This window comes from Otolemur garnettii, unplaced genomic scaffold, assembly GCF_000181295.1.
Source record: "Otolemur garnettii isolate 467f Iridium unplaced genomic scaffold, OtoGar3 scaffold00002, whole genome shotgun sequence".
NCBI classification, from domain to species: domain Eukaryota; kingdom Metazoa; phylum Chordata; class Mammalia; order Primates; family Galagidae; genus Otolemur; species Otolemur garnettii.
In genome coordinates, this window is record NW_003852397.1 from 48,424,823 (window position 1) to 48,443,758 (window position 18,936).

An 18,936-nucleotide genomic window follows, 5' to 3' on the forward strand; every position below is an offset into this window, starting at 1 on the left:
TGGAAAAGGGTGGGGGAGGGGGACTGTAGTTCAGTTCCATATTTCAGTAAAGTCCACATAAACAGACAAGAAGAGGTAGCACCTTCTCTCTTACTCTGATACCTGACGCATCCCTGCTCCAGGCTGAATTCTGAGACCTCAAAGAGTCTTAATAAAGAATAGCTAACTTGGCTCCGTGCCTGTAACTCAGCGGCTAGGGTACCAGCCACAAACACTGGAGCTGGTGGGCTAGAACCCAGCCCAGGCCTGCCAAACAACAATGACAACTATAACAAAAAAATAGCCAGGCGTTGTGGTAAGTGCCTGTAGTCCCAGCTACTTGGGAGGCTGAGGCAAGAGAATTACTTAAGCCCAAGAGTTTGAGGTTGCTATGAGCTGTGATGACATGGCACTCCCCCAAGGGTGACACAGTAAGACTCTGTCTCCAAAAAAAAAGTTAACCTACTCTGATATCTGTGGAAGGACAGTAGCACATAATCACAGTTCTGTTCTCAACAGCCAGACTAGAAACAATAGCCATGCCATGATATGAACCACAGGTTTCTCCATCCTTGTGTGTGAGCAAGAAGATGATTTCTTTCCTTATTTCAGCCTTTCCTTTACCCAGCTACTATGGCCCAATAGGCTGGACCGAAAAAGACCAGTAAGAGTTCACGCTGTCCATTTGGACACAGAAGTTACTCTCACTATCCTTGACTAAACAGATTCATAAGAAAGTATGTACGAAGGTTCCAGGGATACTAAAGCTCTGTTTTTATTAAGTTCGGTTATCATGTGTTATTTGTATGCACTGCTATGTCCCTTCTTTATTTCTACTTAATAAGCATTTTTTCCATTTGGTTACACACTCTTCTAGGTAATAGTAAACCCTTTCACAGAATCACCTGTAATCTCATTTTAGCCTGCCGTTGTGTTTCTAAAGAGCACATGGTTTTAGATTAGAGCAGGGATTGACAATTTCTGTAAATTGCTAGATAGTAAATATTTTAGGCTTTGCAGGCTGTATGTTTTTGGTTGCAATTACTTAACTCTGCTGTTGTAGCAGAAAGGAAGCCATAAACCATATGTAAATGGATGATCATGGCTGTGTTCCAATAAAACTTTATTTACAAAATCAGCCACAGGAAGATTTGGCACAAGAGCCATACTTGGCTGATGTCCTAGACTGAAAAATAAAAATGGCATATAACGAGAAGATTTTGCTTGTGTGCCCACAAAAACATCACTTTAAATGGCTACATTATATTCATACCACAAAGTGGATATACTAATTGAGAGGATACTTCATAATTTACTTAACAATTTTCCATGTGTTGGGCAGTTGGGTGGTTTCCCTTTCTTTTCTTGTCTAGTTTTCTTTAAAAAAACAAAAAAACTTTCATTGAAATTATTTTCTGAATTTAAGAATTTTCCCAGAGAAAAGATTCCCAGATGTAGAACACAGGCAAGGTGCCTGGGTTTCAAATGTTACATTCCTGAGAACATCTTTAGGTAGGATTTGTAACTCAGACACCTGAGAAACAGTGTATATACAATAATAACAACAACACCAGAACGGCTCATATCTGGTAATAATAACATAGTGTAATACTGTAATAATAATACCCCTGTTCTGGCAGAGTAAGTTAAAGAAACAACTGTGCTCTTTCTTTTAATTTCTAGGTTAATAGGAATGTTACAATTATTTTGATCTTCTAACCAAATAATAATAACCTTTCCAATTTGATAATGAATCCACTATGCTATTTAGTAATAATTGATGCTTTCATTGGAGCACAGCTTTTCACACATTCCGTTATTCTCACTTTATCCTTTATAATTGTTCCAAGAGGCAAGCCACCGAAGCTTATGTCTTTCCCAGTGAATGATGGTATCTGGCCTTTCTCTGAACCTTTCGGTAGTCCTACTTTTGTCTCCATTGTGATCCCTTTCCCCTTCCCTACAGGCTCACCTGGACCTGCAGTGGACTTTCATTTTGGAGGCATGGCAAGAAGGATAAAATACAGATTTCCAAAATCAAATAAACAAGTTAAGACAAAAGTGATGCTGTGTATAAGGGACCATATAAACAATGAGCCTGGCCACTCGTGGGAAGACACTGCACTGTGAACCACTTAACACGTGGGTTTGTTTACGTGTGCAGAAGAAACAAGTTGGTGAATTACTAATTTTTTAATTATAAATTATCCTTATGGGGAGCCTTGTCAACCTGTTTGTAAGTACAGAATGCCATTGACTCAGGTCATCCATAACCCAGGACTACCTGTACAAAATTAATGTAAATTCATGAGTTTAAAGGGACAGATCCATGCAGCTGCACTGCACACACCCCTACTCGAAGATCAGGGTAGGAGGTATTTTGCTATGCCTCTGGCAACATTTAATTTTTTAAAGCATGTTAATTTGGTAAGAGACAAATTAGTATCTCATTGTGTCACTGCAAGGTTCCATGATTACTAGCAACTCTTCGTATTTACATTTGAAATCAAGCAATAGATCAGTTGACACACTTTCTCAGGACAAGCATTAAAAGTCTGCTATAAAGGGTCGGGCATGGTGGCTCACGCACCATGACCCAGGCATAGAACCTGTAATCCTTGCACTCTGGGAGGCCGAGGCAGGTGGATTGCTTGAGCACAGGAGTTCAATACCAGCCAGGTCTCTAAAAATAGCCAGGCATTGTGGCAGGTACCTATAGCCCCAGCTACTCAAGGGGCTTAAGCAAGAGGATCGCATCGCGCAAGCCCAAGAGTTTGAGGTGGCTGTAAGCTATGACACCACAGCACTCTACTGAGGATGACAAAGTGAGACTCGGTCTCCAAAAAAAAAAAAAAATGAAGTCTGCTGTAGACTGTCTGCATGCCCCATCCCCAAATTGCAGAATGACTGGACTAAAGCTGAAAAGATCTACTCCTAAGTGACAGTAGAAAATTCAAACATCTAAAGAAGCCAGAAGAGCATAAGTGCTGGCCCACTTTGACTCTCTGCCCCTTGAGTCAAGTGCTGAGGACTTCAGCTGAGAGCAACACGCAGCCCGACCCTCACCTGGACTCCATGGGCCCCTGCTTCTCCAGAGGTCTGATCTTCTTAGGATACACGGGCAGTGTGGTCGTGTCGATGACTTTGGTTTCTCCGTTGCTATAGGTAAACTCTAAAGTACCGTTCCATTCCCCATGAGCTTTACAAACAATGGTGTTGGTTGGATTGTGCTTCACTTCTGCTGTGACCCTGAATTAATGAACGAATCAAATGAACACATTTAGCGAGAGTATCAAAACAGAGACTTCAAAAGGTGCATTCATACTCGGAGAATTTTTTATGGAGGGTGGGAAGGAGGAACTATTTCTGCAGTTTGCTCAAAGACTAGCTCTTAAAATATAACCCTTGAACAGACAAAGAAAGCACTAGTGGAAAAACGGATGAAATCTAAATAAAGTTCCTAGATTTGTTAACAGTAATGTAGCACCATTAATTTCTTGGGTTTGATAAACACACATTGTTTATATAAAATGTTTTCTTTGAGATGGAAATCAAGCAATTCAGCAAAAGCAAAACAAAACATACCCTTTCCTCCCCCGAATGGCACATAACAATACTACATTTTAACCCCCAAAAGAGCACAGGCGTGTAGGGAGAGCTTTTCCATCCTTAACTGAGGTCAGTTCTATTTGGGGTCAAAGATGGTTGCTGATAATCCCAAGAGAGCTCACACTGGGGAGGGAGGGTTATGTCCAGGGCCTCTGAATGAAGGCTGAGCAGAACCCAGACTCTCGGCCTCATATCAGCACCTACCCACCATCGGCAGGGCTCCAAGATGACCTTGAGCCTTTCTTTACTAGGGCCTACTTATGGAGATTGTGACCTCTCTTTCGGCCGCTGCTCCTGTGCTAACTCCACATCTCTGCCTCTGGGTGAAAGCAGACTCCTACCTCCCTCTCTACCTTCCAGCTTTCTATAGTCAGAGTAACACAGGGAAAACAGGGAAGCTCACTCCAGAGCAGCCAAGTTGAGGAGCAGAGCTTCTCTTTTTCTTAAGGCCCATCACAGACTCAAGTTAAGAGTTTTCAAACACAGACTTGAACTTTCTCCCTTAGCCCCTTAACAGCCACCGTTCCCAGGTGGTGAGGCAGAGGCTCACAGGCAGGAGGAATCTGGGGTGCATAGAGCGGGAAGGGTATTGGGGTGTGCTGGTAAATGTTCAAAAACTGGCTTTCTCCAGGGAGTATAACATTTGATCTGGGGCATCTGTGGTGTCCCGTCACCAGTGGTTTCAACGGCCACCATGTTGTCACCAAGGGTGGAGATAGGGAGTAATGAGTGCAGAGACGGGAGACATGCACAGAAATCAGGTCTCGCAAGCCTGCGTGTGCTGGCTACAGAATGCCGCAAGGGCATCCACGTGCCCGGGCTATGCTGTGGAATGCATATAAAATGTATGGCAAAGATGGGCCTTTCCAGCTTCTCAAAGGAGAGAAATGGTCTTGAGCTCACAGACACATAATACAAAGATTCGAGTTAACGGAGCCAACTCAAAATGAAATGGGGAACTGCTTGACAACATCTGGGTTCACAGAATAAATCACTGCAGAGCATAGAAACAAGCTGTGGCTTCAGAAGGGAGAGGTTACTGTAACAAACAGAACCACCTGTTAGACCAGTGTGTGTCCTGCAAATCACCGAAGATTTCACCATACAAGGGGAGGGAAAAAGACGAGTTAACAACTTCATCCTGATTTTCAACTCATCCTGTCACCTCATCCTCAACATTCTAATGGAAAGAAAATCAGGACATGGTGGTGAGGCCACGCCAGCCTTCCCTGGCAGGTTCCTACCTGTGGACTTTCCCTCCATAGAAAGGCTTGGTGTGGAATGTCACCGTCGCGGAGTACCCAGTCTTGGCGCAGTTGATGCTGACTTTTCCTCCGAGCTCCACCCAGGGGATGGTGAGAATAGACCGGGCATAGGCACTAGGCAGGGTGAATACATACTCTTCCCCATGTTCCAGGAGCCTCAGCACACCTCCAGGGAGAGAGCAGGGAAAGTTAGACACACAAACAGAGGAAAGGGGCATGTGGGGATCGGAAGAGGAGAGACCAAAATGCCTCCTGTGACACGTCACACCTCTGCAGACGGCAGCTTCACACTCACCATATGTTCCACCTGTGCAAAGTGCTGAGAATACAATGGGGAACAAAACAGACCCACTTCCTGCCCGCAGTAAGTAGCACAGAAAGGCAGATAACAGTCACCAAAGGGACGCAAAATCGTAACGTGATAACGGTGGGGGAGAGGTGCCTGGTGCCATGGAGGCCTCCAGCAAGAGGAAGTGACCTGCACAGGGAAGGTTTCCCTGGGGAAGGGACGCTGGAAATGAGTAAGAGTCAAGAAAGTGAAGAGGTAAAGGAAGAAGGTCCCAGCAGGGGAAGAGCAGGGCTGAAGGCCCTGCCTTGGGAAGGAGCCGGGTGTGCATGAAGGGGCCGAGAAGGGGGCCCACAGGCAGAAGGAAGGTGGGCAGGTATGGCAGATGACCAGGGCAGCAGGGCCAGATCCTGTCTTTTAAACTTCTAAAAAGTATCTGCCTTTATCCTGAGAGCAACAGAGACAATTTCAATGGTTTTCATGAAGTTAAAGAAGTCAGACTGTAGAGCTGCTGCCAGCCACCTGTAGGAGACACCTACCACTCACCTACGCCCAGATCAGGGCTTCTCTAACCTAGGACCCAAGGATCGGGCTGGGAGGGGTCTTAAACCTCTTGAAGCAATGCAGAATTAGGTAGGTTTATTTTTCTAGAGAAAAGGGCCACTTAATGTTCCTAGGGTAGTTTGGGGGGAAAAAAGAGGGGGGCACAGTTTTCATCAAGTTCTCAAAGACCACTTCCAAAATGTATAAGCTCCAGGGCTACCGTGTAGTTTGTGCACGGAGGTCCCATACAGGCCGGCAGGGGCCCTGGGATCTAGCTCTACGGTCCTCTGAGATGTACGTACGTATTCCATGTAAGGCACCTCTCAGGGCTTGACTCTGCTCTCGCTCACCCCAGGGCCACCCCCTTATCAAGGACACCCTGAGTTAAGAAAGGGCAGAGGACCACACAATTAGTGACAGCCCCTCCCTGGGCTCCTGGTCCTGCAGTGGGAAGAGTGAAGAGTGAGCTCAACATCTCCCATGTGCCAGCACGTTCTGGCTGCCAGATGTTCCTGGAGGCTGTACAAGCCCACTGTCCTTTGAGCCTCATAAGTACCCAATATAGCAATATTTTTATCATTGGATGAGGAACCTGAAACCCAGGGAGGTTGAGTAATTCAACTGGTCAGTACTTCTTTCTCAGCTAGACAAGCATCTAAATCAATTAGAGCTAGAAATTGCACAGGAGAGAGAAGGCGGAGGGCGGGGGGCAGGGAGAGAGAGAGATGTTGAGATTTCTTTTAGTGTGTATTAGCTTACCAGGGGAGTAAGTCTGGGGAGAGAAGGAGCTCGTTTGTATAGAGAGTGTGATCACTGTTAGCTCCTAAAGTCAATACTAAGATGCGTTCAGCTGTAGTTCAATTTACCCTTGAAAATTCCTTTAATTGCCCATCAACTATAATACGTAGAATATACTAGGCTTGTCTGGACCAGAACCCTCACTCTAAGTCCATTAAAATCATAAGTTCCCCGACCAACAGAACAGATGACTGGTTCTGTAAACCCAAGGTGGCATCCTGGCATATGTTTAGGGTCTCAGTCACTCTAGGTACGAGAGATGCTCACACATAAGGGCACACACAGGAACCAAGAGCACAGGAGAAGCAGATCCATGGGTGGCTTGCAATCATGTGGGCAGGACTGGAGGGCAGACATCACAGCAGCATTTAAATCCGTCTCTCTCCAATGAGGAATAGAATTGACTACGTGGAATGTAAATGTGCAAGTGGCATAACTCCTCCACACTCAATGCCTCCCTGCATCCCTGCTCCAGCTGGCTGTGCTCCCTTGACTCAATTAACACATCTTTCAGAAAGTCAAGCCCAGGCCCCTTCATGCTCTCTGATCCTCTCCGTCTCAGAGAGAAGAACTGCCCCAGGTGACTTCTAAGGCCCCCTCCCATCCACAACTTTAGGGAGGACTGTTGCGTTTGTGAGAATTAGACATTGGTCTTGGGATCCTTCTTGTAAGAACCCTTGGAGATTGGCCAACTCTGATAGCTTTTTTGTTTCAAGGCCTACTTTGTAGGCTTGAATTGGATTAATGAGAAGTTAGCCCAAAGCAGGTAGAAAATTGCAGCCAATTCCAGAGACAGACCAACTGTTGGTTCTTCTTGACTAAGAAGTCAGAAGGGAAAATTGAAGAGAGAGAGGCCATGTCAGATGTCCCTCTGTCCCCAGGTTTTACTCCCCAGTGCCAGCCATACCCTCCTAGACTCGGAGCCTATGGCAGCTGGGAGAGGCCCCTGGGGCCTGGAAAGAAGGCTGCCAGTCAACTTGCCTTCAAGGCCTCAGAGAAGAGGGTCCCACCTCCCCTGCTCCAGAGCTAATAGACCACAAATTTTTGACTGTACAATGGCATGAAAGTGATATACATTCAGTAGAAACTGTACTTCAAGTTCTGAATTTTGATCTTTTCTTGGGCTAGCCACCTGTGGTGCGATACTGTCCCACAATGCCAGGCAGCTCCCAGTCAGACCCTCAGTCATCAGGATGAATAAGCAAATACTTCCCAGCGTGCTGTGTTGCAGACGATCGTGCCCACCTGTAGACTACCATTAAGTGTCTGAGCACGTACAGGCAGGTGAGAGACTAAGCTCTGATGTTTGGTAGGTTAGGAGCATTAAATATATTTTTGACTTAGGATATTTTCAGCTTAGGATGGGCTTATCAGGACACAACCCCATCACAAACTAAAGAGCATCTGCACTTTCCTTCCAGGTGGCTGTCATGCCTCCCAGCACTGGAACCTCACCCCTGGTGTCTCCTGTGTCCCTCTCTTTTTTTTTTTTTTTTTTTTGAGACAGAGCCTCAAGCTTTCCCCCTAGGTAGAGTGCTGTGGCATCATAGCTCACAGAAATCTCCAACTCCTGGGCTCAAGCGAGTCTACTGCCTCAGCCTCCCAAGTAGCTGGGACCACAGGCACCTACCACAACGCCCGGCTATTTTTTGGTTGCAGCTGTCATTGTTGTTTGGCGGGCCCAGGCTGGATGCGAACCTGCCACCAGCGCCTTAGCCACTTGAGCCACAGGTGCCGAGTCTGTGTCCCTCTCTTATGGTTGACCCTTCCTGTCCTTAACTGGAATACCCTGAGGACCCCCACTCACTCACATGTCTATCCAGCCAAACCCGCACACCAGGAGCACACAGAGCACGAGCTCTCAGGTACCAGGACAAACTTGGGACAGTAGGATCGCACAGCTAAGATTTTCTTTACAACATTTGTACATGGAGACTATGCCACACAAATGGATGAGATCTTATAGGAGGATCATTCCAGCCTGGTGATTTTAACTTCTCCACACCACAGTTTCCTCACCTATGACACACAGGCGATGGGGTCTGCACCTCATAGGGCCGTGATAAAGATGGACAAGGTGATTCTGAAACTCCAGGAGGCAGCACTGCGGCCTGACCCTCCCCTGGAACCCTGCAGGCTTTCTATCCCGGTTACTCCACATCTCTAAAGCAGCTCTCCTGATGGGTGAATTGTTAACCACGGTATTGCCACTTGGTGACAGAGAAGAAGGCAGAAAGTCTGGTGGTGGGTTTTGCATGTGGGGGATGGGAGAGATAGGTGAGAAGAGAGTTTTGAAAGTATAATTCTTTCATGAGAAATAACATCCTTCTCCCATTCATCTTTAGAAAAATCTCTTCCAAACCAAGGTGCCATTTCCCTCAAGTCCCTGGAAGTCAGCCCCAGAGCTAAAATGACGTGAAGGCACGGGCATGAGCACATTTCTTTGGCTCTTTTCTGAAAATCCATAAATGTGCTCACTCATTAAATCAGGTATGATTATGCCTTCTGAGTACTAACTCTTTTTCTTCAGGGTTACATAAAAGAAATCCATCCTTCAAATGAATAAAACACTATTAAAATTAGACTTACAAATGAGATTATGCATGAAAGTTACTTCTTCAGGTGGCCTAAGAACTGAGAGAAGCTGAAAAATGCCGAGTAATCAATCCTTCCATGCTGTGGTTAGTCCTTCAGCTGGGACATTTTCATTTGAAATTCCACAAATTGATTTACCAATAAAGCATTAAAGTTTTCATACTGATGAATTTAAAGTAATTTCATGCCTGACCTCAACCTGAGGACAAGTAAAATATTCTGCTAGGACATCTACTCTGAAAAGCCTAGAATCACAGATCACGACTCTGGGGGTGCGTTTGCAGACACCAGCGGTGCGTGCACGAGTAACCTTCCCGCAGTTCCTCATGTCACTTCCCTCTCTGGAACTAATCGCCTTTCCCTACAGACGCAATTACAAGACTGTGCCATGTACTGGGCATTGATTTGGGTGTTTGGGGGAGGGGGGTTTGCAAAGAGCAGCTAAATAGACCATAGCTGCCCACAGTGAGGTTGGGAGGGGTGAAGATCAAGCTGCCCAGGGAGGGGGGGGTATTAGTGACAAAGCACACAGGTGACATGGCGCACCCACCTCACCAGCACCCACTGCAGGTCGTCAGGGAGAGAAGGAAGTAGTCGAAGGCTCCCCAGGGACTGGGTTTCTCCAACTGAAGAATTCTCTAGATCACTAAAAACGGATTTGCAAATCCTTACTTTTATAAGAGATTTCCAGATATTCACCTAACGGCAAGAATCCTGCTTAGGGCCACAGACTAGGAGGCATCCACCAGGATTCCAATTTAAGTGTCTGGTTTTCCCATGCCTTGGCAAGAAGTGGCAATAAGCATTTCTGCTGAGTGTGGAGGTATCTCCAGAAAAGAAGGTGAACAAACATTTTCTATGTGACAGAAAATGCACTTAGTTTTAACAAAAGGTATTACATTTGCCAAGCACTTACTCTGACTAACCACAGACTGAAACTCTGTGTGTGTGTGTGTGTGTGTGTGTGTGTGTAGGAGGGCGGAAAAGAAATAAGAAACAACTTGTCTCTCTGCTTCTGCCTTCACCCTGGGCCCTCCCCACTCCATCTTCAGTCTATTCCCTCAGCAGCTATAGGCCTGGAGCTAAGATCATGCCCACCTTCCAGGGCCCCCCAACTCACTCACAGTAAAAGCCAAAGTCCTTCCAGGCCCCCAGCTAGATCCCATGACCTGGCCTCTCCTCTCTGGCCTTGTCTCCTCTGCCTGGCCTCCCTGCACTCTGCTGCAGCCTTAGCAGCCCCCTCCCTGTCCTCAGAACACTCCTGCCAGGTGTTCCCACCTCAGGGCCTTTGGTCTTACTGTTCCTTTGCCTGGATCACCCCTTCTTGAGCTATTCACAAAGCTTCTTCCCTCCCCAGCTTCACACCTTCACTTAAGTCATTCATTCTTGTTGAGGTCCTATTGAGACTGCAACTTCCCTGCCCCACCTGGCTCTCTACCACCCTTGTCTCTTAATGCCAATCATCATCTATCACACAACAGACTTCACACATGTGTCTTGTCTCTGTCTGCCCTGCCTGCTGGAGCATTAGCTCCGGAGAGCATGTATTTCTCTGTGTGCTGTAGCCTTTGCTGCATCTGAGTACCTAGGACAAGGCCAAGACTTCACAAATAAATGGATGAAAGGCTAAGTGAATGGGTAAACCAGTGGGTTGATTTGAGCCACCACTGTTACAGATAAGGAAATAAGTATCTGTATAAAACCTGCAGGGAAGCAGCATGCATAGGGCACAGAAACCTGGGCTAAGGGTGTAAACTGCATTCCCTACCATCCCTAGAAACATATTTCGTTTTCAAGGAATTTATTTTGTGGGAAATTAAAAATGTATAGTAAAGTTAAGTGGAATGAGACAAGATTCCTAAATATCAATTTTTGGCTTTTAAAAAAGGGAACTATTTTTACCAGTACCCCCTGCATAGCATGAGGCAAGCCTTTAGTGACCTGTGACAACACAGAGCCCCTGGTAAGTAAAAAATCAAGATTAATGTCACTTCCACGTCTCACTGTACACCCAAATACACAAATCAATGCAACATAAACCTCTCACATGGGGTCTGTAGCAATTTTCTAGCTGCTTTCAACAGGAAGGCTGCCTGACCTGAGCTCTAGGCTCAGGGAACTGTAGGAGTCAGTCTCTGGCCTGAGACACCCTTGTTGGGACCAGAGTTCTCCTGTGAGGAAATATCCAGCTTCGTTCCTCTGGCCCTGTCCTCTGGAGTTAAGTTTGTGTTCCTGGCTTCAGAGAAACAGGTCTCCAGGGCCCTGGCTGAGGCCTTTGGAGGCCCCACCCCCCAGCCAGTCCATGCCTGGCCTCCCCCTGCTGCCCCCTCTCCTAGTCCTGGGCTGTGACCTCAGGAGATTCCTAGAGACTTCTCAGATTCTGATTTCTCACACACAGATCAGGGATGAGCTGATGAGAAACAGCCGCTAACTCACAGAGACCCCCAGCACCTGCCTGCGTCCCCATCACGGGTTTCCAGGGCAGCGTCAGTATTGTGGGTATGTGCGCAACCCTGGGCGAGTTGCCTCCCTTGGGATCCTCATCTGTGGCACAAGGTAGGTGGACCCATCAGAGGTGTGCTGAGCACTCTGACGCATTCTGGGGGGTGGGCTCTGGTAGGGAAGTCTAGCAGGCAAACAGGTGAGGGTAGACGGGGATGCTCAGGGTGGAGTGGACTTGGGGGAACAGAAGCCTCACCACTTGCTCCTTCACCCCTCCAGGCCTGAGCCCCCCTAAGGAGCCCTGGGATTCTCTGTGGCATGGCTGGAAACCCAGAAGATATATATTCCATGTCCTGGAACGGCTTTTCTCCAAGAGACCACTCCTGACACCCCTCTCTCCTTTCAACAACAGGAAAATCCAGACCAGTCTGCTGCGTATTAGGATTTTTCTGATACCCTAAAATCAATGGGTAAACCAGAGATTTGATTTTCTGCCTCCTTATCTGTAACAGTGGTGGTTCAAATCAACCCCCTGGTTTACCCATTCACTTACCCTTTCATCCATTTAAAAAAAATGGTTGCACCTTCACAAAAGAGAACTCAAGAGAGGAAGGATACTTAGTATTGGTGACATTTATTTAAAGAGATGTGTGTTCATCTCTCCCCCAAACATTCAGCTTACCCCCATCTGATTCTAAAAGAGGCCTAAAACTAGGTGGCCTAAGGTTAGCCTGGTGACAGGTGAGTCCCTGGCCTCCTTCACAGACTGATGAGTCTCTCTTTGGTGAACTCTTTGGCGGGGAGTTCTAGCTAGTCCATCCTTCCACCCTTTCAGGACAAAAACCTGGTGACCCCTTTCTCTCATAACTCACACCTCATCCAGAGGCAAATCCTCTTGGCTCCCTCTACTTGAGAACCCAAGCAGACTCTCCCTACCTGTCACTTCCTCCACCATTTCCACCTGGTCCTCCTGCCTAGATTATTCTCAGACCTCTTCACTGGTTTCCTTGCTCCCACTGTCGCCACCCCACCCCCACCCCACTTAGGGTCTGTTTTCAACAGGCAGCTGGAGCAATTTTGTTGGACTAAAAGTCAGAGGCTGGAATTCTTTGGCTCAAAATCCTCCATGATCTCTTAGTTCCCTGAGTGTAAGAGCCAGCGTCCCTATAATGGCCCTTCAGGGCTTACATGATCTGGCTATGGTCACTGCTCAGACCTGACCCCCAGTCCCGTCCACCCTGCTCCAGCCACACGCACTTCCCATCTCCCCTGCTGTGCTAGGGACATCCTGCCCCTGGGCCTCTGCTTTGTTCATTCTGCCGTACACTGTTACCTGAGTCCACAAGGCTTGGCCCTGCTGCCCACTTCAAGTATTTGCTCAAATACCACCTTCTTGGGGAGATCTGCCCCCCTGAAACCTCAACCACACTCTCCCTAGCACTCCCAGGCCTCTTCCCCGCTTTATGTGTATTTCTCTACAGCATTGATCATCCTCCAGCATTTCACATAATTGATTTTATTTACTTATTTCATTCTGCAGCAGACAGCAGTCCAACAGAACTTCGTAAGGACAGATTTTTGTCTGTTTTGTTTACTCAAGCATCCATAGCCCCTAAGACAAGGTCCAGCATTTCATAGGTGCCAGATAAAAGCGTGCTGAGTGAATGAAAGGTCTTTTCTCACAGTGTTTGGAAGGGATTTCAGAGAGCCACATACTCCCTGAAACTGAAAGCCAAACTTTATGTTAGATTGTCCCCATCCTGGGAAAAGAGTCACAGCCTTAAAGTCTCAGAGATTTGTGACTCAAAAGAGTTGAGGCACCACTAACACAGATGCTTGAACTTAACAAGGATTATTACAGGTTTCTCCAAACAATGAATAAACTTCATTCACAGCTATTTGCCCAAATAGGAACGTGTAATCCACCAGTGGTGTGATTATACTGCGTTCTTGAATTTCCAGCATAGAGTCAAAAGATTTGCCTTGGGAATTTTTATGAGCAGATTTTGAATAGGCAACACTATTACTCTCATTGTCTGTGAGCCAGACACTGGTGAGAATGAATAAAAATGTGTTTTCACAGATCGGGAGCCAATTCTAATATTCACGCAAAGCTGAAAGAAAAAAGTATCTGCAAGGTGTGTGCAGACGCAGCATGTGAGATCCCAGCAGGTAGCTGTATCCACGGGGAAAAGACCAGGCCTGCTTCCCCCAAAACAACTGCACCCCTCCTTCCCATCAACTCCCAATTCCAATTCTAAAACAAGTTAAAAGCAAAAATTTCCACACACAAAATTATCAGTCACCCATCAGCCATGCAGAGATCACTGTGTAAGAGCTCCCATGTGGGCAGGGCTTACCTTCGCCTATCATGGAGACGCCCACGGACATGCCCATGAACTTGCTCTTGGTCCACACGTGAGTGCTGACACACAGTCTTCTCTCCTTGCACTCACAGTAGAAGCAGGAGATGGGAGGGTGGTGGGATACCTGCTCTGCCACAAACTTCAGCTTATAGCCTTTGGAAGAGTCATCCACTACCGGGCATTCATGGTCATTGCCAGATGAGGAGGCAGCAGTCCTCTTAGGCCTGACCTTGTCCTTGGGAACTTCCCAGGAACAGTGAAATGTCTCGCCAATGATGGGGTTGTAAGGCTTCTTGGCCAGAGCTCCCTTGCGGCCCTCATGGAAGGCTGTGAGATAATATTCCACGAAGCAAATGACTCTCTCCTCCGGCGTGGCCCCAGCGGTGACGGCCAGCAGCAGGTCTGGGTGGGCCATAAAGTCTGCATACATCTCCAGCAAGGATCGCTTCTCCAGAATAAATGTGGGAAGAACCACCTGCACCGGAAGGACACAAAGTCAGACAGGGATCCCTGTGATCACGTGCAAAGCTGAAAGGGAAAAGTGAAGGCCGCAACCACTGTCTAGCAAACCCCTAACAGCTCAAGACAGGGAATAGTTTCTTTTGATTTGTGCACAAATGACAATTCAGGGGAAACAACATCAAATAAATGAGAATTAGCCATGGAATAGACAACAGCCCAGCTCTGTGGGTAAGACCGCTTGTGATTTTCTTCTTTGCTTCTATGGGCTAAAACTGTTCTCCATCTCTGTGTCCACTGCCATCACTCCTTACATCTATATTTTCAGAAAATAGCTTTGAAGGGTTTTTCCATATTCTTCCTGCCATCAGGCATGACCAGAGAGGGCACACAGTGTACTCTCACAGATATGGACACTGGGGTTGGTTGGCACCACCAACAAGGGTGTCTGTGGGAGATCTGTTAGAAAAATGGTGTATAAACCCCAACATGATCGAGGCAGGGGAGGACTGTAGAAAGAGCCCTGCCCAGGGTTCCAGAAAGTAAGCCAACTAGCAGGCAAATGTCCGCAGAGCTGCCCTGGGGACCCCAGGGTGATTCCATCTGTGGAGGCTAGTCAACAAGGCTGGGCCAAAAGAAACCGCCAGAAATTGCAAAGTGGACTGGTGCTTAACAAACAGAATCTTCTGGTAAAGGACTGCTATAGGGGCTCCCTGTTGTAACTTGTCTCCGATCAGAGGGCTCCAGGAACATTATCAGCTCCCCCCAGGTTTGTCACTGGCCCCATAACTGGAGATAAGTAGAGACCTAGATAACCCTGTCGGGGTTGGGATGGAGACTCGTCACTGATCCAAAGTAGATCCAGGTAGTCACCTCGGGCCTCCACCATCTCCAGTGCCCATCACCCTATGATTATGTCGCTCAAAATAAAAGGAGGACATTCTCAATCTTGAAAGCAAGTAACTCATGACTATCACTGTTATATAATGGGAATAAAGTCCATTTCTCACTCCCATAGAGTGAACTTAAAATAACTTATTTGTTGGTTCTTATTTTGCTCACTTAGCTGCAAGACTTTAACCTAGAGCATCTCATATTGTTTCTTCCAGTGTGGATTCACCTGATTTTGAGTCTGGTATGCTGGCCACATCTTCTGCTCTTCTTTGACACTCTGACACGAGGGCAGGAAACCACCCTTCAGGTTCAAATGAGTTGACCAAGGTCATGTGGCTGGTTTATGTTCTCTCCTTATGTGACTGATTCTGCCCTTCCTTCATATCATCCCTAGTTCCCATGAGGACACTTGATCACTGACTACAAATACCACACAGACTGATGGACCTATCAACCAGATGCCACTTCAGTGTTTAAGACCCTTCCCTATAAATGACATGGATACAAGGGAAGGGAGAAGACATACCGCGATGGTCTGAGTCTGCCCTTCCAAAACCCATGTTGAATTTGATGCCCAAGATGGTGATGTTGGGAAGTGGGGCCTAGTGGGAGGCCTTTGGGTTATAGGGGCAAATCCCTTATAAATAGATGAATGGCCTCCATCAGGAGTGAGGGAGTTCTTGTGCTCTCAGGTGTGCGTTAGTTACTGAAAGAACAGCTGCTGTAAAAGCAAGTTTGGCTTCCTAGACTCTCCTGCTTCCTCTCTCACCTCCTGATCTCGGGATTTGCCAGTTTTTCTAATTCTCTACTCCCAGCTATATGTGGCACCATCTCTTGAACTCCCCAGCATGCAGATTGTGAGCCAAATAAATATCTTTTCTTTATAAACTGCCTAGTCTCAGTTATCCTGTTACAGCAAAACTAAATGGACCGATATAGACGTCTAGAGCGAAAGAGGAAGGCAGACAGAGCACCGAAGTACAAAGATTCCAGAGGAAGCTCAAAGCCAGGCCACTAGGAAGTAAAGTTTGCTAGGCACTTTTTAATGCTTTTCTATCATTCATTTGAAAATGATGTCAGAGGAAAATGTACCTGAGCTAAGTAAAAAAGCAGCCAGATGTAAAACTGAACATGTGGTACCATCCAAGTATCATAATAAGACTCAGAATGTTAATGTGCCACTCTGGAGGACAGACTGAGTCATTTTTAAAAGTTCTTTCTGAAAATTTTCCTGCTTTGTCTTTATAAGATAATACACAGGAAGAAAAAACATATTATCTGAAGTAAAACTATCCAAATCAGGATGGCGCCCATAGCTCAGTGGGTAGGGCGCCAGCCACATACACTGAGGCTACACCAACCCAGCCTGGGCCAGCTAAAATCAACAATGACAACTGCAACCAAAGGATAGCTGGGTGTTGTGGCGGATTCCTATAGTCCCAGCTTCTTGGGAGGCTGAGGCAAGAAAATCGTGTAAGCCCAAGAGTTAGAGGTTGCTGTGAGCTGTGATGCCACAGCACTCTACTGAGGGTGACATACAGAGACTCTGTATCAAACAAACAAAAAAACTATCCAAATCAATAGTGATTTCCTGGTCTTTATTCCAGCTGTAACTTGACAAAATTGGGAATTTAATATTCTGGCTTGGAATGGCCTTCAGATGCCACCTCTGTTACTCCCCATACCTGAGTCCCTAGGATGTAGCATGAAACTAGACAAACAGGTGAATCACCCAGGAGAGGTGACACCTCCATTTCTTTTGACATGTTGTGTGTGATTTCCCCAAAGCCCAAAATATTAACAATTGGCCAATAAAGGTAAAGAAGACATGGAAGTCTATTATACTATTTTTGCAACTTTACTGTAGACTGGAAAATGTCCAAAATGAAAAACTGAAGGAAAAACAAAAAAGGCTCTACTGGGGATACCATGCCTGAGACCATATCAATTTTCAAAGACAACCCTCCTGAAATTACAAACTCAAGGAATATGGGCTCTTAGCCAATATCAAATTCAACCTACGAGGTACGTATTCTGTACTTTGAAATTAAGCTGTGGCTTTGTTAGAGCTGGGAAAAAAGTAGAATACCTGGAGGGATGGCTCGGAATGGGTCAGGGGTGCAATTGCTACTTCCCGTCTCATCTCCTGTTGGTGTGTTTCACGGGTGCTGGGGCAGAATACTAGATTAACTTCAAAACCAGGCCTCACCACTCTGGATAAGATGTCATACTTTTTATTTAAATACATTTCTGAGTTTAGTCTGATGTCTTTCTCTCCTACAATCTCCCTTCCTTCCCTTTTTTGGTCTGTTTGCAAATAAGTCACTTAATCATCCGTTTCTTGGGCGGGGAACCCCGGGGACACAGAGCCCAGGGTGGTGAGCACTAATTGGGCTGTCTGCCTCGGAGAGGGTGAGTGATGGCCCAGCTGTGCAGACTGATGGCATCCAAACAGCCTGAAATTGTGGCTGCAGACTCACGGAGCCATCAATAAGGATTGTCTTGTCTCCCATTAACATAATTAAGACAATGAACTACTTTGGGGAAGGAAAAAAGGAGAGGATCTGCACTTGGGATTCAGAGAAGAATTAATTACATTTAAAGTCGCATCAATCTAGAAATAAATAACTAATCTTCAGGTTGGGTTCTTAGGCTCTTAGAAATTTAGACTAGAGGATCACCCATGAGAAAAGGTAAAAGACATCCACAAAGAGTGAAAGTGCCCTCCTCTCAGCAGGAAGCACAGCAGCCCTCTGCAATGGAAGGCTAAGAACAGGTATAACCTTCTTCAAAGAATCATCAGTTAATAATCTTGGGAATCATCTCCATGATATTCCATCCTTAGAATGGCAAATGCCTCCGGGCAAACAAAGAGAAGCCTAGACCACTACCTATGTTCATTTATGTAACACTTTAAGAAAACCAGAGGACGTACACAAAGACCCAACCTTGCAAAATTAAGGATAGTTAACCCACACTGCCAGAGATTAGCCAGCTTTGCCCAACTTTCCCCTGGGTTTCCTTCACATGCCAGCTCCTTCTGGGCCATCTCATGGAACTTGAAACATCAGAAAAGCCATTCATTAAAATTTTTGTTGGGGCCGGGAACAGTGACTCATGCTTATAATCCTGGTACTCTGGGAGCCTGAGGCGGGTGGACTGCTTGAGCTCAGGAGTTTGAGACAAGCTTGAGGAAGAGCACAACTCTACTAAAAATAGAAAAACTAGCTGGGCTTTGTTGCAGGCACCTGTCGTCCCAGCTACTCAGGAGGCTGAGGCAAGAGGATTGCTTGAGCCCAAGAGTTTGAGGTTGTTGTGAGCTATGATGATGCCACAGCACTCTACCCAAGGTGACAGAGACTGTCTCAAAGAAAAAAAAATTTTTTTGTTAGATGGAAAGAGTTTGAAATAAAATTTTACTTTTTCCACAAAGATATTCACTGCATAAAGACACAGCAGCTGAAATTAACCTCTGCCGGCTTGGCGCCCGTAGCACAGTGGTTACATCGCCAGCCATATACACCAAGGGTGGTGGGTTTGAACCCGACCCAGGTCAGCTAAACAACTGCAACAAAAATATAGCTGGGCGTTGTGTCTGGCACCTATAGTCCCAGGTACTTGGGAGGTTGAGGCAAGAAAATCGCTTAAGCCCAAGAGTTTGAAGTTGCTGTGAGCTGTGATGCCATGGCACTCTATCAAG

General features: G+C 46.3%; 1 protein-coding gene across 2 annotated transcripts in view; it reads right to left on the reverse strand.

Annotated features, from left to right (window-relative positions):
- OSBPL10 (oxysterol binding protein like 10) overlaps positions 1-18,936 on the reverse strand; it is a 306,798-nt gene that overhangs the window by 7,273 nt on the left and 280,589 nt on the right. For both annotated transcript variants that reach the window (XM_003781767.2, XM_003781766.3), the window contains 3 exons: positions 13,878-14,358; positions 4,833-5,019; positions 3,046-3,228 (listed from right to left, as the gene is read on the reverse strand). In XM_003781767.2, the coding sequence (XP_003781815.1) occupies positions 3,046-3,228; positions 4,833-5,019; positions 13,878-14,358 (851 nt within the window). The remainder of the gene's footprint in view (positions 1-3,045; positions 3,229-4,832; positions 5,020-13,877; positions 14,359-18,936) is intronic.